Source organism: Gopherus flavomarginatus, chromosome 6 (genome assembly GCF_025201925.1).
Source record: "Gopherus flavomarginatus isolate rGopFla2 chromosome 6, rGopFla2.mat.asm, whole genome shotgun sequence".
NCBI classification, from domain to species: Eukaryota; Metazoa; Chordata; order Testudines; family Testudinidae; genus Gopherus; species Gopherus flavomarginatus.
In genome coordinates this window covers 93,872,595-93,893,010 of record NC_066622.1, presented here as the reverse complement: position 1 = coordinate 93,893,010, position 20,416 = coordinate 93,872,595, and the positions used below count along the sequence as shown (strand labels likewise).

Genomic DNA, 20,416 nt, shown 5'->3' with positions numbered 1-20,416 from the left:
CCTTCTGCTCAGAACTGCCCAAAATACATTTTCATGGCTCCTCTCTGAGTAAATTTTGTAGGGTTAACTTTATCTGTTTTCTTGTACGTTTTAGGTCAATATCTTTCACATTAGTCATAGCCATAAAAAAGAAATTCAATTTATTTTTTAAGAAGTAAAAGTATGATTAGAGATCTTCCATGTGCCACTTTGTATGGCTCTTTTTCATGCATAATATTTTCATTGAATTTTGGATTCACAGATACAAATATGCCAACTTTTAGGTGACATTCCAAAAACTGGAAGAAATAACAAAGGAAACCCAAATCTGTATCTATCCTATACCCAGAAAGGTGTTCAGAATGAATTATGCTGCTTAAGAGAAAACTTTATATTAGTTTTGAAATTTGTATTTGTGTCAACAGTGACTCACCAATCTACAGCTCCCATGGAAATGTTGGTGGGGACCCATATCAATTCTTGTCTACACCTACATTTCTCCACATATACTAGACATACTTTGAGTAGTCCCACTGAAATCAATGCGTAAATCTCTGCAGGATTAAAGCCTATGTGAGTAAATTCTTCTTTCAACAAACAGTGAACAAGTAGTATACATATTTTTAAAATGAAAAGGAAATGTTAGCCCTTCCATGCCAGGAGTCAGAATAAGAATTCATTGTGCATTGTTGGCTATGAAGTTGTGGTGTTGTCCTAAACTGCAGCATCTCCCCACCATTCTGTCCTTCTAATCCTGCCCCCACACTGTGGGGCAGGGTGGCCTAGTGGTGTAGTGGAACTGGAAGGCTGTGAACACTGAAATCACTAGGAGTAAATTGCAGTTAATGCCGTAATAAAGTTGGTAAGGGGAAAATGTTGGCCTTATTTTGCAGATAATTGAGGATAGAGAAATAATGCAAAGGGACCTAGAGAGATTAAAATTGGGCAGAAAATAGAAAAATGAGATTTCATGTGGAAAACACTTAGGGAGAAAAAAGCCTAATCCAAAGCCCAGAGAGAAACCTGGAAAACACTAATGTGAGAAGAGACTTAGAGGTGATAGAAGCCAGCAAATTGAATAGGAGACTGTGACATTTTGGGGTTCACACAGGCCACTAAGGGGTTTGGTCACCATCTGCCTTGTAACCCTGGGTGCTTTGTGACTGTGTAGCTGTTGTCCAGAGCTTTTACCTGAACAGCCCCATAAGCAGGACTCTGCCCAACCTGGTTACCCCTTACAGGCTGACTTTAGGACCCTTCCACTCCTAAATTCACTGCAAAAATCCTCCTACTACAGGGACCAGTCCCTCCCAGAGAAAGTATTAGGTTCTCTGTCTTTACAGAGACAGTGAAACAGTCCAACCCTAGAAGCACACACTTTACTGAATTTGCACAGTGCTGGTGATTTATAATCAAAGGGAAACAAATGTATTAACAAAACAGCATGAGTTACGTGTTAGCAAGTGAAAACAAATAACAGTAGAGAATAGAGGTGATTACAAGCTTAGTCTAAAACTTAATATATCAAGATACAGCTTTTATTTGAGATGATTTCTCTCATCCACAATCTCCTGGCCAGCTTGGCCAGGACATATTACAGAGCTCAGATTACGTGTCCCCCCTGTCTCCCGAGGTGAAGGATAAAGATGATCTCCTTATATTCCCATCTTACAAATCAGGAAGGCCTGCTGAGGACTCAGTCTTCTGTGTGGTGCAGGAGCCATGTTAATTCTCTGTCTCTGGAGTTCAGGTGCAGGATAACCCCTGCTGGCTCAGCTCCATAGCTTTGTTTACTGCTAATATATATACTGAGGTAAACTCACATTATTTTCTGTAGGACAGACCTGTTTATCACCTTTACCTAGGCTGTCTTGAATTAAATGTGTTCCAGTAATGTCATACAGATGGAATTCATAACTTCATATATAACATTAATTCATTCTACAGTATTAATAGCTAGCATGGTATTAGCATTCAAGTGGTACCTCACAAAGCATATTTTGTACAAATATCATTGCAGTAATATGAAAGGTGTGAATACAGGGATGCCTGGGGTCATATATGTCTATATGATATAATAACAAAAAAGGGAATGGCATTTGGAGCTGTTTGCATGGTACAGAGGCTTCGCATTGTTATACCACAGGAAGATTACAGTCTATCTATCGTTTTACCACCCTGGTGCTATTGCATCTGGAACATTGTCTTCATTTCTGAGCAGCTCATTACTAGAAAGTTGCTATCAAACTGGAGGGAGTTAAGAGCAAAACAACTAAAATGGTTACATTTTTGACTTGAGAAAAGATGTAGGGCCCCATCATGCAAAGATTATACATGGGTTTACATTTACACACACAAGTAGTCCCATTGGCTTTAAAGGGATGTCTCGTGTGTAAAGTTATGTACATACATTAGTGTTTTGGGGAACAGGGCCTGAGAGATAAATATGTATAGCTGGGTGAAGAGATAAGTAAGAGGAAATATGAGAACAGATTTTTATACTTGAAGTGTGTAAATGCAAAGGATCAGATTCCGCCATCCTTAACACCTTGAATAGTACCTCTCTCCACAAGTAGTCCCACTGAATTTACTAGGTCTCCATAAAGTGCATAAAGGTGCCAGAATTTTGCCATAGAAAGGAAAAACCTTATTTAAGTTTGTACAAGGGGTAAGAAAAGAACTTGATCCAATGAAATGAAGTTGAGAGTGAAAATTTGGGCTAAAGATCAGGTAAAACTTCCTGACAGTGAGATTTATTACCCTGTGACACTATCTTCTAAGGGAGGTGATTTGACATCCTTTAAAACTAGACAGAGAAAATCCTAGTAAATGCAAAACTCATTAGAGTCCTGCACTTGCTGGGGAATGGATTAGATTATTTAAAAGGTCTTTTCCTTCCTAGGTGCTGTGATTCACTGGTGTCAAGTAGTTAATCTGTGATCTGGCATTAGATCATCTTGAGCCCAGTCAAATCAGCACCTGCACAGTGTAATGTGAACTGTAATGTGCATTGGAGTACATAAAAGGTGGGTGTTTCGCCAATCTCCATAAAACTAAGAAGTTCACATTAAACCATGATGATTTCCCCTGGATTAGGGGTAACACCTCAAATATTTTTAAGAGTTTAATGGATGAGATCACAAAAGAGCAGAAACTGAGCCCACTATATCTAGTTTTCCCAGTTCAATGAAACCTGATTTTATATTTTTAAAAGTTTGATAAACCCAAAGGTAGAAGATGTACAATAAGCTATTTTTTCCTTATCTAGAAGCTGCCTGAAGTATTTTGTGCCCTCCCACTACTGTTTGCACTGCTTCTTCTGGCATTGTCACTATTTATTCATGGATTCCATTCCTAAGCATTTGTGTCACTATCCAGTTGTGGGTTATGGACTATGTCTAACATCCCTCACTATACACACAAGTGTGATATGTCAGTTCTTAGAGAATGTTGGTACAGAGGAATATCAACACTTGCCACCAGTTACTCAGTGGGACAGTTTTCTGCGTCCTTTCCCCTACTCACTCGTATAGTCACCATGTTTGTGGTGAGAGGATGCAGAGAACTGAGTGAAGGCCTTATTAAGATGGAACTGCTTTATTCCCGACAGTCAGATCCTAGAAGAGAACAGGTGAGAGAGAAGGAAATTTCTAGTTCATACATCTATGGCTGCACCTTTCCACACAATCTTCTTTAGGATCAGAGGGGCAGTAGATTTACATCCTCAGCAGTTACCAAAGAAAACTGAGGCTATGTCTACACAAGAGAGCTTACAGCGGCACAGCTCTACCAAAGCAGCTGCACCGCTTTAAGATCTCTCATGTAGCCTCTCTATGCTGATGGGAGAGAGCTCTCCCACTGACAAAATTAAACCACCCCCAATGAACAGCAGTAGCCATGTCAGCGGGACAGGCAGGAGAAACTCTCCCACTGACATAGCACCGAGCACACTACCACTTATGCTGGCATAACTTGTGTCACTTGGGGGGGGGGTTCACACTCCCCTGAGTGACATAAGTTTTGCCAACATAAAGTGGTAGCATAGACATGGCCTAAGAAACAGCCATTGACTACTGCTACCCTCACTCTCCCTCCTCACCCACTGTTAGTTACATTCAGTTTATCTCTTTCATCTTATATTGGCTTGTAAACTCTTCAGGAGAGACACCATGTTTTCCTGTGTTTGTACAGACCCCACTACCTGGCCATGATTGTGTCCTCTGCATGTTTCCCTACTATAACTAAAAATAATGAAGAGACAATTAAACTTTGGGGTGGAAATAGCCTTTAATGGCCACTTGTGCAAACATGAAACAAAGGGAAAATTCAGGAAAGGCAAATAAAGCTTAAGATTACGGTAAAGTTTAAATTAGTGGGACTTTTACATGAGGGATCACATTTGCTTGTTTTCTGTTTTTTCTTTGAATTACAGCATTTTTTCATTTATAACTTAGATCAATTCACTAAATAGTTTTTCCATAATAATAAAATTGCTTTCTGTACAGTAGTACAAATGGAAATAATTCAAAAATCTATGTTATTGTAGCTTTCTTGAGATATAGTCTTGATAGTTCGGAATAATAAGGAACTGTAGTTTGTGAAATATGATTTCTGTTCAAGGATCAATAAGTAGTTCTTTGCCAAACAATACATTAATTAACAACACAAGTAAAAGATTAATCACATTAATACCACAAAATGCAGGTATTTCACTGGATATGATTTTTGCATGAGCATGTTGGAGGCTAAATGAAGAAAAATACTCCAATGGTTTGGCTCATTTGTACACTAAAAACTGTAAGCAAATTGGCCTATTATTCCCATTATCTATATTTTGAAGTACAATTATTAAGGTAACCTTTGTCCAGTGTTGCAGCCCTTAAAATTTAATGCATTGCCTTTAGGAAGCCTAGCTAGTTTAAGTACATGTTTAAGTTTAGTTAAGTACATGTTTAAGTTCTCTATAGATGTTTGATAACTATGAAACGAAATGTGTTTCTATGAAACCAGTAGAAAAGCAAAGTCGGTTTCGATAAGGTGCATTTAACCTAGGCACTGTGTGTTTCGTGTTTTGATATATGTGTGAAGAATAATGAAATAGTAGATAAAGTTTATTTTAAATTAAGGAAATATCCATATTTTAATATTAAATATGCTGAGGTATAACATAAAGATCAGATATCCTGGTGATGGATGCCAAATAGCTGTTTTAAGTACTACTGCAATTACTAATTTGTCTTTTTTGGACAATTTGCACTTAGGTCACCCAGTTTAAAAAAGCAACTCAGACACCTTTATAATTACACTTCTTTTCACAGAAAAGTAACCCTCATAATGTTCTGACCAAATGATTTGTAAGAACTAATTTTGGGACAGGGGCTATATATTTTTTCTGTGTTTGTTCGGCACATCATATAACTGGGTCCTGATGCTCGTAGGCACTCTAATAATAATAATAACAACAAAATGCAGTCTCCTTGCAAACTCCTTGCATCTTAGGAGTCTCACATTTGAAATTGTTCTTCGAATCATCTGTGAGTTTGTCAGTCTGTACATTATTTTTGAAGTGCCAAAAGTATTTGATATCTGAAACTTGAGCTGTATTGGTGAGTTTTGGCTGGAGCATATTTCATATTATATTGTTTCTGTTCCCTTATTGGATAAGCATAATTCTTAGAATTAAGTTTCCAGAGCAAATATCCACATTTCCTGTTTCAAATTTTACCTATAATTTAGTGCTTCTACAACAATTCCACTGAACTCACTCACTAGAATACTTATGGAAAGTGAATGCAAAAGTGATTTGAACACAGGGAATGCAAATTCAATTTTTTACTTGAGAAAATTACCACCAAATTTGTTCATGTACTTGCTTATCTCTAATTCTGAGATTTGGACAAATGTACGCACCTTTTGTATCCTTATCTGAAAGTAATCCAACCTCTTTGGGCTGGAAATCTCATATATTCAAGGTTTCAGTTTGCGTGATTTTGTTTGTGAAATTTTCTAATTCTCTGTGTTTTGACTGGGTCAAAAGTAATAATATTGTGTGACACTATTCTAATGCTCCCACTTCAGGCTGAAGCCATGAAGCACAGGATTGTGGGGCATAAATGAAATCATGTTGATTGAACCTATAATAAGGTTTGATTTTAATTCTGAATGAGTTGTTTTAATAAAAGTTTTTTTTCCATCCCTATTTTTCTGGGTACTCTATTCCTATATGCTATATGACGCAATTAACTTTGTTTCATTTTAAGGGGTAGAGGCCCACTGAAGAATACATCTGATGTGATTAACGCAGCAAAGATGATTTCAGAGTCTGGATCCAGGATGGATGTGCTGGCACGACAGATTGCCAACCAGGTATGCCATTTAAGTTTGATCCAGAGGTGTATTAACATTAAATCGTCCCCATATTCAATCCAGCCAATTAAAAGGTCACTTTGCAGAAATACTAGTGGCATGTCTAGATCTGCCTTTCCTATTCTTTCTCCCTCACTCTCTAGCACTGACCATATCTCCCATGGATCTCTGGGTCCCAGATTTTCTAGATCCTGCCTTAATCCACCCTTGAATATGTGTATTGGTTCTCTAAAGTAAGTGCAACCCCTGTTGCTAAACTAAACAGAATGCAAAGCTTTAGCTGCATGGTAAAGCATATTTATTAAGACCCCTCCATTGTCTTCAACAACAGTTGAAGTCATACAGTCTACTGTATAGTTAAAGCTTTGCCCTCTGCTTGTCTAAACAGTAGCGCTGAGGGGTTTGGGTACTTGCAGGGAATAGATATCATTCGAATTCTAATGAGATAGGGTTCACATCACACTAGGTGAATGTAACATGACTGTTCAGACCAGGGGTTTCTAAGAAATGGAATGTGACTGATGCTCCTCTGTACTGTCTTTAAGCATCGCTTCCCCTTCTTGTAGCAATCACCACCATGAGCTGTTGGCTGCCCAGAACAGGTGTCTATTATGACACCCTCTGCAGAGCATAGTGCTGAAAAAGGATAATTCATGCAGTTTGGACTGGAGTCAAACCATGTGATGATCCAGTGGAAAGTTTTAGTGCCAGATCCTAAACTCAGTTAGGCGGAGTAAATGTGTGTAAAAGTGGCAGAGAGCTTGTCATTACATTCCCCTGATCCTGGTACTGCTCTGTGCAAGACTGTCCCAAAGTGATGTGTTAGAACAACATAAAGGTTGCTCTAATTTTTGATGGATTACAACAGACCCAGATAGCTTAAAAAGGCAGACCATCATCAGCATAGCTCACAGGTATCCAGGCCATGTGCCCTTTTCTTTGCTGAGCTGGCAGAATGGAAGGTGAGTAAGCAGAGACCTTGCATTAGCAGTATGCCACCTCTTCACTGAGGTGATATTCCCCAATGAAACAGGCTTTAGGACTAGATTGTGCCAGTAAGCAATGCAGTGTAATGCAACTGCACCACACAGGAGGAGCCAGTCCTTAGTCCTTATCTAGCTGTAGCATTCGATTCTCAGTACCGCCCCATCCTGATCATCAACAGCAACTCTATGGCTGTCTTACGTGTCCAGGCAAACATGCCCCGGAATCTCTGCTCTTCTACTCTCTAATAGACCACCCATCTTTCCCTCTCTTCATGGTGTAGCATGTAGCTCTTATTTATTTATACAACATATATAACAGCAGCAGATTGTTCATCTTTCTTGTCCTCTGCCACATTATTCTCAAGACTCCAGTTAAGTAAACACTTCAAGAGGTATATATTATTAGTTTGTGCACTTGTGCTCAGAGGAACAATTAAGTAGAAAGATAGAGGAGTTATCCCTCTTTCTGGTCTTTCAGCATATACATCCTTTCACCATCTGCACTACACTAGAGCTTTTTTGGTCAAGATTCTCTTTAGCAATTGTACATTGAGATTTAAGAATGACAGTCACAGATCTGTTGCAGAGTAAAATGGGACATCAAATCCAAAGATAAGGCTTGTAAACTATTTTTCAGTCAAGATGTTTAATAACAGAAAATTAAGCTTTAGTGAGATATCTTTCTTTTCCACCAGTTTTGTTATAATTTCACTGACAATGTTATTGTTTTATATATAGCTTAAAACTAGGTATTAAATTAGGATGTAAATTCTATACAGCAAAAACAAAAGGTGTGTATGGAAAGGATTTTTCCTCTGTTGAACCAAAAATAAGCTCTAAATAACATTAATTTGTCTTCACTATTTTCTTTACATCAAAACTCTAAATGCTGTATACTCCTCTGGCACACAAATTTTCAAATAATTGTTCAAAAATATTATTATTAGCATGAATTTATGAACACATATTTCTCTCAGCTATGCTTCTATTCACCACATCATATGCAGTTGAGGAAGCTGCAGCCTGAACTGAGAATAACTAAATCATTTTTATTTGTTGTCACATCTAATGTTGTCATTTAGTTGGACCACATCAGTTTGCTATTCACAATCCTCTCATAGCCCAAATCTATTAGTCTGGCTGCCTTTGCAGTTAAGAGAACAGTAGTGAATGATAGTGTTTTCCGCATACAAACCCCTACTTTATTTTCTTCACCTAGCTTCAAAAGTGAAAGAGAAGCTGAAATAAACAATTCCTGTGTAATGAAGAGTCAGTGCTGTAGCTCTTTGACCTTTTGCAGTTAATAAAGAACAGTAGTTTCAAATGAATGATTTTGGTTCAGGCTGTACACAGTTTTGAAGAATCAAAATTGAGAATTGTGAAACTGGAAAAATTTCCCATGAACTAGGTTAAGTGAATCTTACAGGTTCTCCATTTGGCAATACCTTTGGTTCCTTACTTTAAAAAACTACATTTTTTCTCTTATTCTTTTTTAATAAATGTGACAGTACTGTACAAGTAGCATAATTCAGTCACATTGCAACCCATTTTTATTATTAAGATGACTCAGATTTAACAACTCTGAGCATACTCAACAGAGCAACAATGTAAACACACATTAGTCATAAAGAAATAATTAGCAAACTTAGTTAACATAAGGTTGTTCTGAACCACTTGTCTAAAATCACTTGTCTAATTTGTGACCTGAAAGTCATATGGCAACATAGTCAGCACATCTCCTTTTTACTGAATCTGCTAGAGATTAAAATTGTCATTGAAGATGCCCACAATATTGTATAAAATTCAAATTTAAATAATTGTTGTGCTCTAGAAATCAAAGAATTAAGGACAAACATTATATTAATAGATAGGAAATCTCCTCATCAAGATACAAATGCCACACGTATAAAAGAAACTGTCCTAAAGGTAAGATTAACAATAAATTCTTTTAAATAATTATCTGATAAATAAGAGACAATCAGAAATGTTAAATGTCACATTAAACACATATTTAAAACTTATATACAGCTGCTGAGAACATACTGCAAACTACTATTGTGATACAAGGCATTAATCATCACTAAGCTCAGCTCACGTGCAAAGGAAGTGACATTTATTTCTTTGGTAAAGTAGTAAAATCAGAACCCAATAAACGTATGGTCAAAGTTTCCTGCAGAATAACTTGTATTGATCTTTTGTGCTACTGTTCTGCCAGCGGCTAATGGAAATACTTTTTCACCTTGATTTTCAATATAGGCTTCACTGTATTCACAATTATTGCATCACTTATCAAACCATTTTGAGGATTTTACAGACATTATTACAGATTGCTCCACTCCTTGCCAGTCTTCTAGTTGAATTTAGGATCCCATTGACTTCAATAGGTACAGAATCAAACCCTTTTGTTTGCAGTGTTGTTGTAGCCGTGTTGGTCCCAGGATATTAGAGAGACAAGGGGGTGAGGTAATATATTTTACTGGACCAACTTCTACTGGTAAAACCACAAGCTTTCAAGCTACACAGAGCTCTTATTCTTGTCTCTCTAATCAAATGGTTTGTAATTTGCCACTGTATCTAACTGAAACTTATTCTCAGTGTGAGAATTAAACTGGTAACTATCAGTTGTTTTCTGGGATGATAAATGCTAGGAACATAGTAATTACCATACTAGAACAGACCATTGGTCCATCTGGTCTCGTATGTAATAGTGGCCAGTACTAGATGCTTCAGAGGGATGTGTAGGAAACCCCTAATAGAATAACCTGCCCAGAAAGGAATTTTCTTTCTAACATGTGTTAATAATTGGCTACTTAATCCCTGAGCATGAGGGTTTATATTCCTTGTATTATTTTATTGTTTAATGTAACTCAGATTACCAATATAAATGTCTCTTCATTTTTGAAATGCCGTTAAGCTCTTGGCTCAGTCAGATCATTTAGTAATGAGTTCCACAAGTTTGAGCTGCGGAAAATATTTGTCACTTTTGGATGTGTTGCCTTAGTTTCATTGGCTACTCCATTTTTAATTCTATTATGAGAAAAGGTTAATGGCCTTCTCCATGACATTCATTATTGTATAGATCTCTTTCATACCTCATAACTATTCATCTTCTTACTAAACAGACCTAATGTTTCCAATCTCTCCTTATATGGAAGTTTTCCATGCTTCTCTTCATATATGTTGCCTATCTCTGGAACCTTTCTATCTGATGTATTGTTTTCAGATGGGATGAGCAAAGAACACCACTCAAGGTGAAATCTTAACAACAAATAATATAATGGCATTACAATATTCTCAGTAGTATTTTCTAACCTGTTATATATTGTAACATTTTTTTTATTTGCCCTCTATGGCACACTTAGCAGAGCTTTCTGCTGAGTTGTCCACAGTGAAACCGAGGCCTTTTTTCAGAGTGGTTACAGTTACTTTAATCCCAGTAATACATATCAGTAATTAAAATTATTCCTTCAGATGTGTATTGGTCAACACTGACATCATTCCATCCATTTTCCTAGCTTTGTTATGTCTCTGGAGTTCACAATATTCTTCTCTAATCTTATCTATCCTAATAATATTGTGCCATCTGCAAATTTTGCCACCTCACTGTTCATCCTATCTAAACATACATTGAATTTTAAATATCATTGCCTCTGCACTGGAGACTTATATGCTCAATTTTACTGCTATTTGAAGTCAATGAGGACCAAAGTCCTATCTGCCCATCTCTGGGATCTGCCCAAGTGGAAATAAATATCACAGGTCATTTTACAAAAAAACTGTAGAGGACTGAATAGATGGTTCCAGTCAACATATTTCATCTCCATACAGTTAGTCCTGATGCTTACAGCTGTTTATGACTGGAAGGACATATTTTAAGGAACTGCAGTTACAGAAATAAACAATGTTTACACAAGCTGCCTGTTCTGTACTGTGATAGCTGTGTTAAACTCATTAATTACAAAGTGCATTAAGGCCAAAAAGCAGTACCGTTTTTTTTTTCAGATCTAGGAGGAAGTACTGAATCTTTCAGGTTTACAAGCCAGTGATTCATTTTTTAAACTTGTGATTGTTCCTGGCTTTCTTTTTCTAAATCTCAAACATGCAGTTTTTTAATTCATAAATAGAATTTTAAATTCTACTCTATAATAATGTGAAGTGAATCCTGGCCTCACTAGGAAAAGTACCAGTGACTTTAAAAGGACCAGGGTTTTCCCCGAGGTATCTCATGAATTAAGCAGTCTGATGCTCCTTCATAGTGTTACCTATTGTGGATTTTATATCAAAGGATCTTTGTGTATAACATGCGTCACTCTGCAAGACAGCACAGGAGTCATTTCTATTCAACAGCAGAAACTTGGATGGGCCTTATGCTCTATTGACACTGACACTATCAGTATTTTCTATCAGGAAGCATAAAGGTATGATGCACTAGCCATCAACGGCAAAAGGTCAGGTCTACCACAATTGGTTGAAATGTATCTTTTTTTTTAAAATATACTAGTATTGACACAATGTTCCATCAAAAGAAACTGACTACATTTTCATGGTATCTACAGTAAAAAAACCTATACACAAATCTCTCAAAGACTGTATTGGCCTTTACAGTAAGGCTATTTCATACTGCTCTGGCAATGTATAGGGATTCAATACCCCTTTAAGACCCGTCTATACTGCCATAGCAGTGAATAGTAGCCTTAGTGTAAATGAAAATCCGGTACTATGTGAATAGTCTGTTCATCTGAGAGAGATTTACCTCAAAGCATTCTTCATCACTCCTCTGAAGTCATGAAAGAGTAAAAAGAAGACTTCATAGAAAGTATGAGCATCACCATAAAAACAGAGAATTGACCATGAGATATTGTTCACAACTATGACCTACTCCTTCTCCCACCAATGTCAATGGGAATTTTGTCATTGCCTTGAGTGGCATCAGGATAGAGGCCGTAGCCTAGACTCATTTATAGTATAACCATCTATTAATGTGGGTTTCCACTGTTATTAGTCCATGTAGCTTGCCAAGTAAATGGTAAGTAATACTGCAAAAATGAATGCAGAGCCTCTTAGGTGCTGAAGGAAAGTAGTAATTTCATGAACTAGTGAAAGCTACTCAGCTAGAACTATGGCTAAGGCAATTCCAGTAATCTTGAATTAAGGATGGGTGAATGCAATGAAGTTTGGGATTACTGTGAACATCTTTGTTTGTAGAGTTTTAAAGGTTCACAACATTAGCAAATAACCAAACTTTAGAGCAGTGGAGAGCAAGACTACATTAGAGAGCAATTACAATTAACATTCCTAAAGGGAATATGAATCTGATAAAAGTCTGGGACTAAATTTTGAATGCACCTTTGAAATATGTTCACTGGTTTGGACATTAACACACTATGTTGGAGAGCTGAGAGTTTAGAAAAGATTAAATCTTAAACTTAATAATTGAACATTGAAATGATTAAGAATTTGTAGAAAGTGTTTTATTCATTATTCTTTTTAATGTGTAGTGTTCAGATCAATCATGTAAACATGATGTATTGGCTTACCTGGAACAGATCAAGCTCTATTGTCACCAGCTTAAAATCTGCAGTCAAGTTAAAGCAGAAATCCAGAATCTCAGTGGAGAGCTCATCATGTCTGCTGTAAGTAAAAAAGAGTCCAGAGGATACTTTCTGTGCTAGGTACAGCTATAGATTTCAAATTTTGGAGTGAATTTGTAGCATTTGTGAAATGTAGTCTTATAGTCTTCTGGTCCTTATTTTATTTCCCACTGGTTTATATCTTGTGTTGTCATTTATACCCGAGCAAAGTGAGAACAAGACACTATCAAATCAGAAGGAAAACATTTTACACCCACATTGTACAGCTGTGTAATATCACAGATGATGCAAGGCAGTAGAGAATCAGGCCTGGTGTCTTTAAAGATATCAAGCGGCCTGATTCTTCATTCTGTTACACTGAAATAACTAACTCCAATAGAGAGACACTGATGTAAAATTGTTTTAGAAAATCAGACCCATTTTGAGGTAATGTGTGTTTACCTAATGCTGCATCTTTCTCATCCCATGGATTTCTTTCTATATATTTTCACTTTTTGATTTGGGAGCTGTTGTTCTCAGCTCCTAAGGAATTGACTGGGGAGGTTCTAGTCAGGCTGTTGCAATGTGAGAGTAAGAGAGCCAAAAAAAACCCAAAAAACCCTGAGAACAAGGGAAGTTGGTGCTTAATTAGATTTCTGGACCTGCATTAGCCTGAGGACATCAGGCTGGGGTAGATAACTACAATTTAGCCATTGCTATGATTTTGAGCACCAATTAGTAGAATTTCTGTCCTTCTGCAAGAGAGCAACTCACTTAGCAGAATAGTTTGGCCTTGAGTATTCAGATTATTTATCAGTGAAGAAACAATCTTTTTCATTGTGCTGTTATTATTTGTGCTGAGGTAGTGCCTAGGAGCAAGGATCTGTCATGGACCTGTGTGCAGTGCTGTACAAACACATAAGAAAAATGGTCCCTGCCCCAAAGAACTTGCAATCTAAGTAATACTTATTCCTATCTATCTCCATGCTCACAAATGCTTGAAGTTATATGAACAAATACGTATTAGAATGTAACGACAAAGGTATACAACCAATAATTTCTAGAATGCAACAATGATTTTCTCTATGGTCTCCATGCACGCTCTGGTTACATTTTCAGGGACTGAATTATTTTGTTTTTTAAACTTGGACCAGTTTGTTTGGTTTTTTTTGGTCTTATAATCTAACTAGATGTTACATGAATCCTCTTCCGCTTAGACAAGACTTAAATTGGATCAGTTTATGTAGTTTATCCTGAAGGTCATATTGGATGAGAATTTGATGACCTATTTCAATCTTCGGAGACTGCAGAAATGTAATTCTGCATGCTGTGGTAGTTTTTTATTTGAAAAAAAAAATGTTGGATTTTAATTAGGTTGTAAATTAATGAAATTGTGTTTTATTTTTCATTTTCTTCTTTCTTTTTAAAAATGGTGCCTTAAACCACATCACAATTACTACATAATTTGCATTTCTGAATACTGTGGCCAGTGATGAATTTGTGACAATTTGAAAGGTAGAATTCTGCATTTTGGATTAAATTTTCTGGTTTTGTCTCCTCTACCCATCATTTCTTTGGGTGCTCTCATCAGGAAAATCTCCCTCTCCCCCGGTTGTAATATAAATATCAAGTGATATTAAGGAATACTATGTTTATTGGGTTTTGTTCTATTGACACTTGCTGTTCTCTGTCAGCATTCTAAAATGCAAAATAAACAACAAAAATGATATTAAAAACAAACCCAACTTAACTCATAAATCCAAGAGAAAAAACAGGTTCAATCCTTTTCCTATTAATTTGAGTGCAGCTGTATTACATCCCAGAAGCCCTGGTACAGCAAAGCACTTAATTATATACATAAATCTAGCCCTAGCCAGTAAGGGCATGTGCTTACCGGCTTTGCTATGTCAGGGCCAGGGGCAGTGAAATCCTAGCTGCTACTCTACTAAAGGATTAAATCCCTGCAAATGCTCATGAAGTATTTTGTTAAATGCAGAGGTGTTCGGCTCTGTACAAAAAACAAAGAAAGGCAGCCCCTTCTCTCAGAAATTGACAATATAAAGTCTTGATCCAAAACCCACTGAAATCAATGGAAAGACTTCCATTCTCTTCAGGGGGCTTATGATCTGATCCTAAGGGACTATATACCTATCAGTACTTAATAATGGTTATAGCTAGTCCTTACTGTTGTGACAGTATAAAAGTATAAAATGCCCTGGCACAGCACAGGTGGTGTGTAAGCTTAAAGCTTAATAATTTTTCCCATTGTCATTTTCTCCCCAATTATTATTGTTGAGGTAGAGAGAGCATTTGAAACAGGCTGTGCACAACTATCATTTTTAGGTAAAAATGGAGCACCAAATCCAATTTGCTGTCTTATATTCATAGTTCCAATGTATGTGTAACTGAAGACTCTTTGGATCCAGTGTTTAAAAGTGACTGCAGGGACTCATTTCATCTGGAGGGGAATATGAGATCTTGAAATACGTCAGATGGGGAAGGCTCTAAAGCAAGCAGGACTGTTAATAAATTGAGAGGGAGACAAAATCAACGACTGTTCAAAAATGGCTGAGCTTCTGCGCTGGGTTTTTTTTAATAGTGGTTAAAAAAAACAATTGAAGCAAATCCTGCCTCTGCAAGTGGGCCTCCTGGTATTAAAATTGCTGGGGTTTTACTGTACAAGGTAGAGGCCAACGATCTGGGTGTAGAAACATGCAAGGTGGAGCAGCCCCTCTGCAAAGTTCTGCTCCCTTCTTGCTTCCAGTAATGGGAATGCCCAAGCTGCAACTGGGAGTATCATAGAGACAAACGGGGGAAGGGGCAGTAGGTCCACTACTATGAGTCCTCTGTCTCTATGCCTTGCAGTGAAAGCTATAAAGGGTGTGAAGGGCTACCTCAGCCTACTGGTTGATGTACTCTCTGCAGCCATCTTCCCACTTCTAGCCCAACCACTCAGGCTAGTGGATTTGGCCCTTTTATCTCAAGGTTTTAGATTGCCGCCCATCGCTACTGTATCTGTGCACCTTCCACATAAAATCATTTCAATGTCCAAATCCGTAGCAGACTTGATAGAAAGTCTGGCTGTTCTCCCTTTCTGGGGTCAGAACTCTACTTGGGGTGGGGTATTTATTTTGACTTTTTTCCCACCTGAGTACTATCTAATCTGTTTAAGAATGAGAAGTGAAAAAGGAGACATGGTCAGCAACACTCCATATTTTAACTAAGGATACCTCAGTTTACCTACCAAACTAACATAAGGATTATTTTAGTTTATGGCAATACTGTATCTGAGGAGGTGCTGGTGAGTGTGGTGGAGTTCTGGCATCATTCCTTTCATATGTTAGAGTATCATCAACACTTAATTACACAAATCAGATATTAGGAATGGCAATATACAGAAACCTGTAGAACACTTCAACCTCCCTGGCCACACTGTAGCAGACCTTAAGGTGGCCATCCTGCAGCAAAAAAACTTCAGGACCAGACTTCAAAGAGAAACTGCTGAGCTTCAGTTCATCTGCAAATTTGACACCATCAACTCAGGATTAAACAAAGACGGCGAAAGGCTTGCCAACTACAAAACCAGTTTCTCCTCCCTTGGTTTTCACACCTCAACTGCTAGAACAGGGCCTCATCCTCCCTGATTGAACTAACCTCGTTAGCTCTAGATTGCTTGCATATCTATACCTGCCCCTGGAAATTTCCACTACATGCATCTGACGAAGTGGGTATTCACCCACGAAAGCTCATGCTCCAAAACGTCTGTTAGTCTATAAGGTGCCACAGGATTCTTTGCCGCTTTTACAGATCCAGAGTAACACGGCTACCCCTCTGATACTTGATTACTTACTTACTCAGGTACCTGAGAACACAGACAGATATACATTATTCTCACTAGCACATCTTACAGCAAAAAAAAAAGGCAAGGAAGTATTTTGAGGCGGTTTCTCCTATGCCGCTGGCTTCCCCTCCGTATGCAGCTTTCCTGTGGCCATGTCTGCACTATAAACTTTGGTTGATGCACATTACATCAGCATAAAGTCATCACCAAATAGTACATCATTTGTGCATGTGTATACTTGGCTGTTTGCATTGGTGCTGTATATGCTCACCAGGAGAGCTTGTGTTGATGCACAGTGTTGAGCACCATGGGTAGGTATCTCAGTGTGCAACCCACCACCATCCAGTGCACTGATTTTGGGGAAGTTTTTGGCAATGAATGGTGGGGCAGAAATGAATCACTCATGGGTGACTGGGAGCAAGGGCTCAACTTCCCAGCATGCAACTGTCTCCATCCCATAATGTCATCTATATCTCATAATGTTCGTGCCTTTTTTAGAAATTCCACGAACCCATGTGGCCCTCCTCACTGTTCATCCAGAAGCATGGAGCTCTACACGATTGTCATATGCATTGCAGTTAGTGGACGTGCAATTCTCTGGTATTTGGAGAGCTGTAAGGAAAACCAAATCAATGTCAACCATACTGATTTCTTGCAGGACAGATTGCTATGGGACATAGCCAATTCAAGGTTGTTGGTGGCATTCACTGGGCAGCTTCAGATAGGGGAGCAGCACTTCTGGGCCTGAGAAATGAGCACTGAGTAGTGGGATTGCATCATAATGCAGGTTTGGGATGATGAGCAGTGCCTGCAGAATTTTTGGATGCACAAGGCCACATTTCCAGATCTGTGTGTCAACTTCATCCCAGCTGTCCAGTGCAAGTGTAACACCAACAGACCCAGGTCATCGGTGGGCAGGATCGAACTTGGGACCTCTGGAGCTTAGTGTATGAACCTCTACCACATGACCTAAAAGCTAACTGGCTGTTAACTAATGCCATAGAGGAGACTAATTTTAGCTCTCTCTTTAAGTGGTCTTGGTACCACTAGATGGGACAGAACATCACAGCCAGAAGATGTGTGTGTGTTACACAAGGAATTAAAAAGAGAGTAGCACTTGTGACACCAGATAGCTACCAGTCAGTGAGAAATCATTTTGGCATTGGAAAATCTGTTCTGGGAGCTATTGTCATGCAAGCGTGAAGGGCCGTTAATCATCTCATGCTGTGCAGGGCTATGACTCTCAGCAATATGAAGGATACAGTGGATGGATTTGCAGCAGTGGGGTTCCTGAACTGCAGTGGAGTGATAGCTGGCATGTATGTCCCTCTTTTGGCATCAGATCACCTTGCCACAGAGTACAGCAACAGAAAGGGCTATTTTCTATGGTTATGCAAGAATCACTGGGGATACCTCATCAACATCAATGTTGGCTGTTCAGGGAAGGTGTACAGTGCTTGCCTCTCTAAGAACACAGGACTGTCCAGAAAGCTACAAGTAGAAACTTTCTTTCCTGACCCTTAGTTTGTCACTGGTGATGATAAAATGCCAACAGTGGCCCTGGAGGATCCAGACTGCCCCTGGCTCATGAAGTCATACACTGGCCACCTTGACAGCACCAAGGAAAGATTAGCTATAGCTCAGCAGGTGCAGAATGACAGATGAATATGCATTTGGCATGTTGAAGGCATGCTGGCATTGTTTACTCACAGGATTGGATCTCTGTGAAAAAATTTCCCAATGGTTATGGCTGTCTGCTGTCTCCTGATTAATATCTGAGAACAAAAGGGGAAAAGTTGCTGCTGGAGTGAAGTGGCTGTCTGCTGCATTTGAACAGCCAAACACAAAAGCAATTAGAAGAGCTCCCCTCAAGTTTAAACAATTCATGCTCATTGGCATCTCTGCTTGGGATTGCTTGTGCACAGTGCCACTCTCAGCACCAGCCATGGTGAATATGGTCCACCAGGGTGAGGGAAATTCCTTGGTTGCATGCAACTATGAATATAGAGCAATGATACTGAATACTGGCACTATTTTCCACAGGCGGTGGTGATTTTCAGTGATCTCTCACTCCTGAGGGTAACAAACTCAGAGAGAGCACAGCTGCTTCCAGCTTCCCAAAGGCACTCTGGCCTGTATGCTGTTAGTCTGCCATGGTGCCTGCCGAAATTATCACTGACTGGCATGGGAAAGTATCCTTTGAAAGGCTGCCATCTGCAGAAACCCTTGGGAGTGGACCGCAGAGCACCTCCTTGAAAGTTTCATTGAGAACTCTCAGAAGACTTCAAGGTACAGCCCTGCGTACATAAACAAACTGCTCTGCATTCCCCCCACCCCACCTAGTCTAACTCTACAGAGGAATGAAAAGCAGATAAAAATACTCTTTTAGTTGTATCACTACCTCTTCTAGCACTGTAATGAGAAATAAATGTACACACTTACCTGAGGATCCGTCTCCTGCACTGGGTTCACCAGTGCTCAACTGCTGGGACTGACTTGACAGCAATAAAGTCTCAAACAGGTCCTGGCATAGCTGATCCTTGGTTGCATGTCCCCCACGTCATCCTGGTTCTCACTGTTCAGGCCAAGGGTCTGTGGCTTGGGCTTCTCTGAAGTATCTGTGGTGGTGTGTGGGGTGCTGGTGGGGGGGTCTCTTAGTAAAAGCAGCAGGGCTGTGGCTCAGCACCAGGTTAACTGTTGGCCTCCTTGGCCTTCTGAAATGCCTGACACAGTTCCTTCGCTTTCACATGGCCCTGCTTCTGGTCCCTGTTATGCTCCTGCATCTCCCTTGCAATTTGTTCATAGCTGCCGATGTTTCTATGGCTGGTCCATAGCTGTGCTGGCACAGCTGCTTCTCCCCACAGGCCCAGGAGATCCAATATTTCTGGCCAATCCAGGCTTGGAGTGCATCTGGCATGTGTCGCATGATTGGTCATCTGGGCAGTTGTGCACAACAGTGGAGACCTGCTAGATGTGCTCACCAAGCTGGGCAATCAGGAAAAGGCATTTCAAAAAATTGCTGGGTTTTAAGAGGCAGGAACTTCCAGGCTCTATGACAAGTCCAATCAGAGCAATCAGTGTTGGGCTGGAGGACTGTTAGGGTTGACATAAGTTACATAGTGTCTACATGCATGTTGTGTTGACCTCAGTACATCAACCATGGCTCAACACTGCTTTGGGGAGGCAGTATTATTATGCCTCTATAACAGGGCACTTACATTGGCAGGAGGAAATTTTGAGTGTAGACAGATGCATAACTAGATAAATTCCAGGTGGCTTATGTTGACCTAATTTTGTGTTAGCCTACCTTTAGAGAGACACAGCGGGACCAACTTCTGTTCTCTCTCTAATATCCTGGGACCAGCACAGCTACAACAACACTGTGTTCAGAATACCTTTGCAAGATTCATATGTAAAATAAAATTAAAAACCCTGCCAAAGTGCCAATGTAGGTTTAATTGCTAGGCTTGGCTGAGGGCCCTTCTGGAGACTCCAGGTGTCATTCCTTTTTACTGCTGTTCTTGATTTACAGAGTCTTGACTTAAGGCCAATTTTAAACATGTGTAGCTTCTCAGCAGTCTCACTTATGTGGACAGCTTGTGCTTATTCCTCTCTGCCTTTCTCTGCTCTGCAGCACTTTTCATTCTACTTTACAGCCTGACATAGATGTTTCA

At 39.1% G+C, this 20,416-nt stretch overlaps 1 protein-coding gene across 7 annotated transcripts in view; it reads left to right on the top strand.

Annotated features, from left to right (window-relative positions):
• Positions 1–20,416, top strand: part of CTNNA3 (catenin alpha 3) — a 941,808-nt gene that overhangs the window by 902,292 nt on the left and 19,100 nt on the right. For all 7 annotated transcript variants that reach the window (XR_007775063.1, XR_007775060.1, XR_007775061.1 and 4 more), the window contains 2 exons: positions 6,240–6,345; positions 12,830–12,964. Coding sequence is in view for 2 of the 7 variants with exons in the window: in XM_050958306.1 (XP_050814263.1) it covers positions 6,240–6,345; positions 12,830–12,964 (241 nt within the window). In the remaining 5 variants the exon portion in view is untranslated. The remainder of the gene's footprint in view (positions 1–6,239; positions 6,346–12,829; positions 12,965–20,416) is intronic.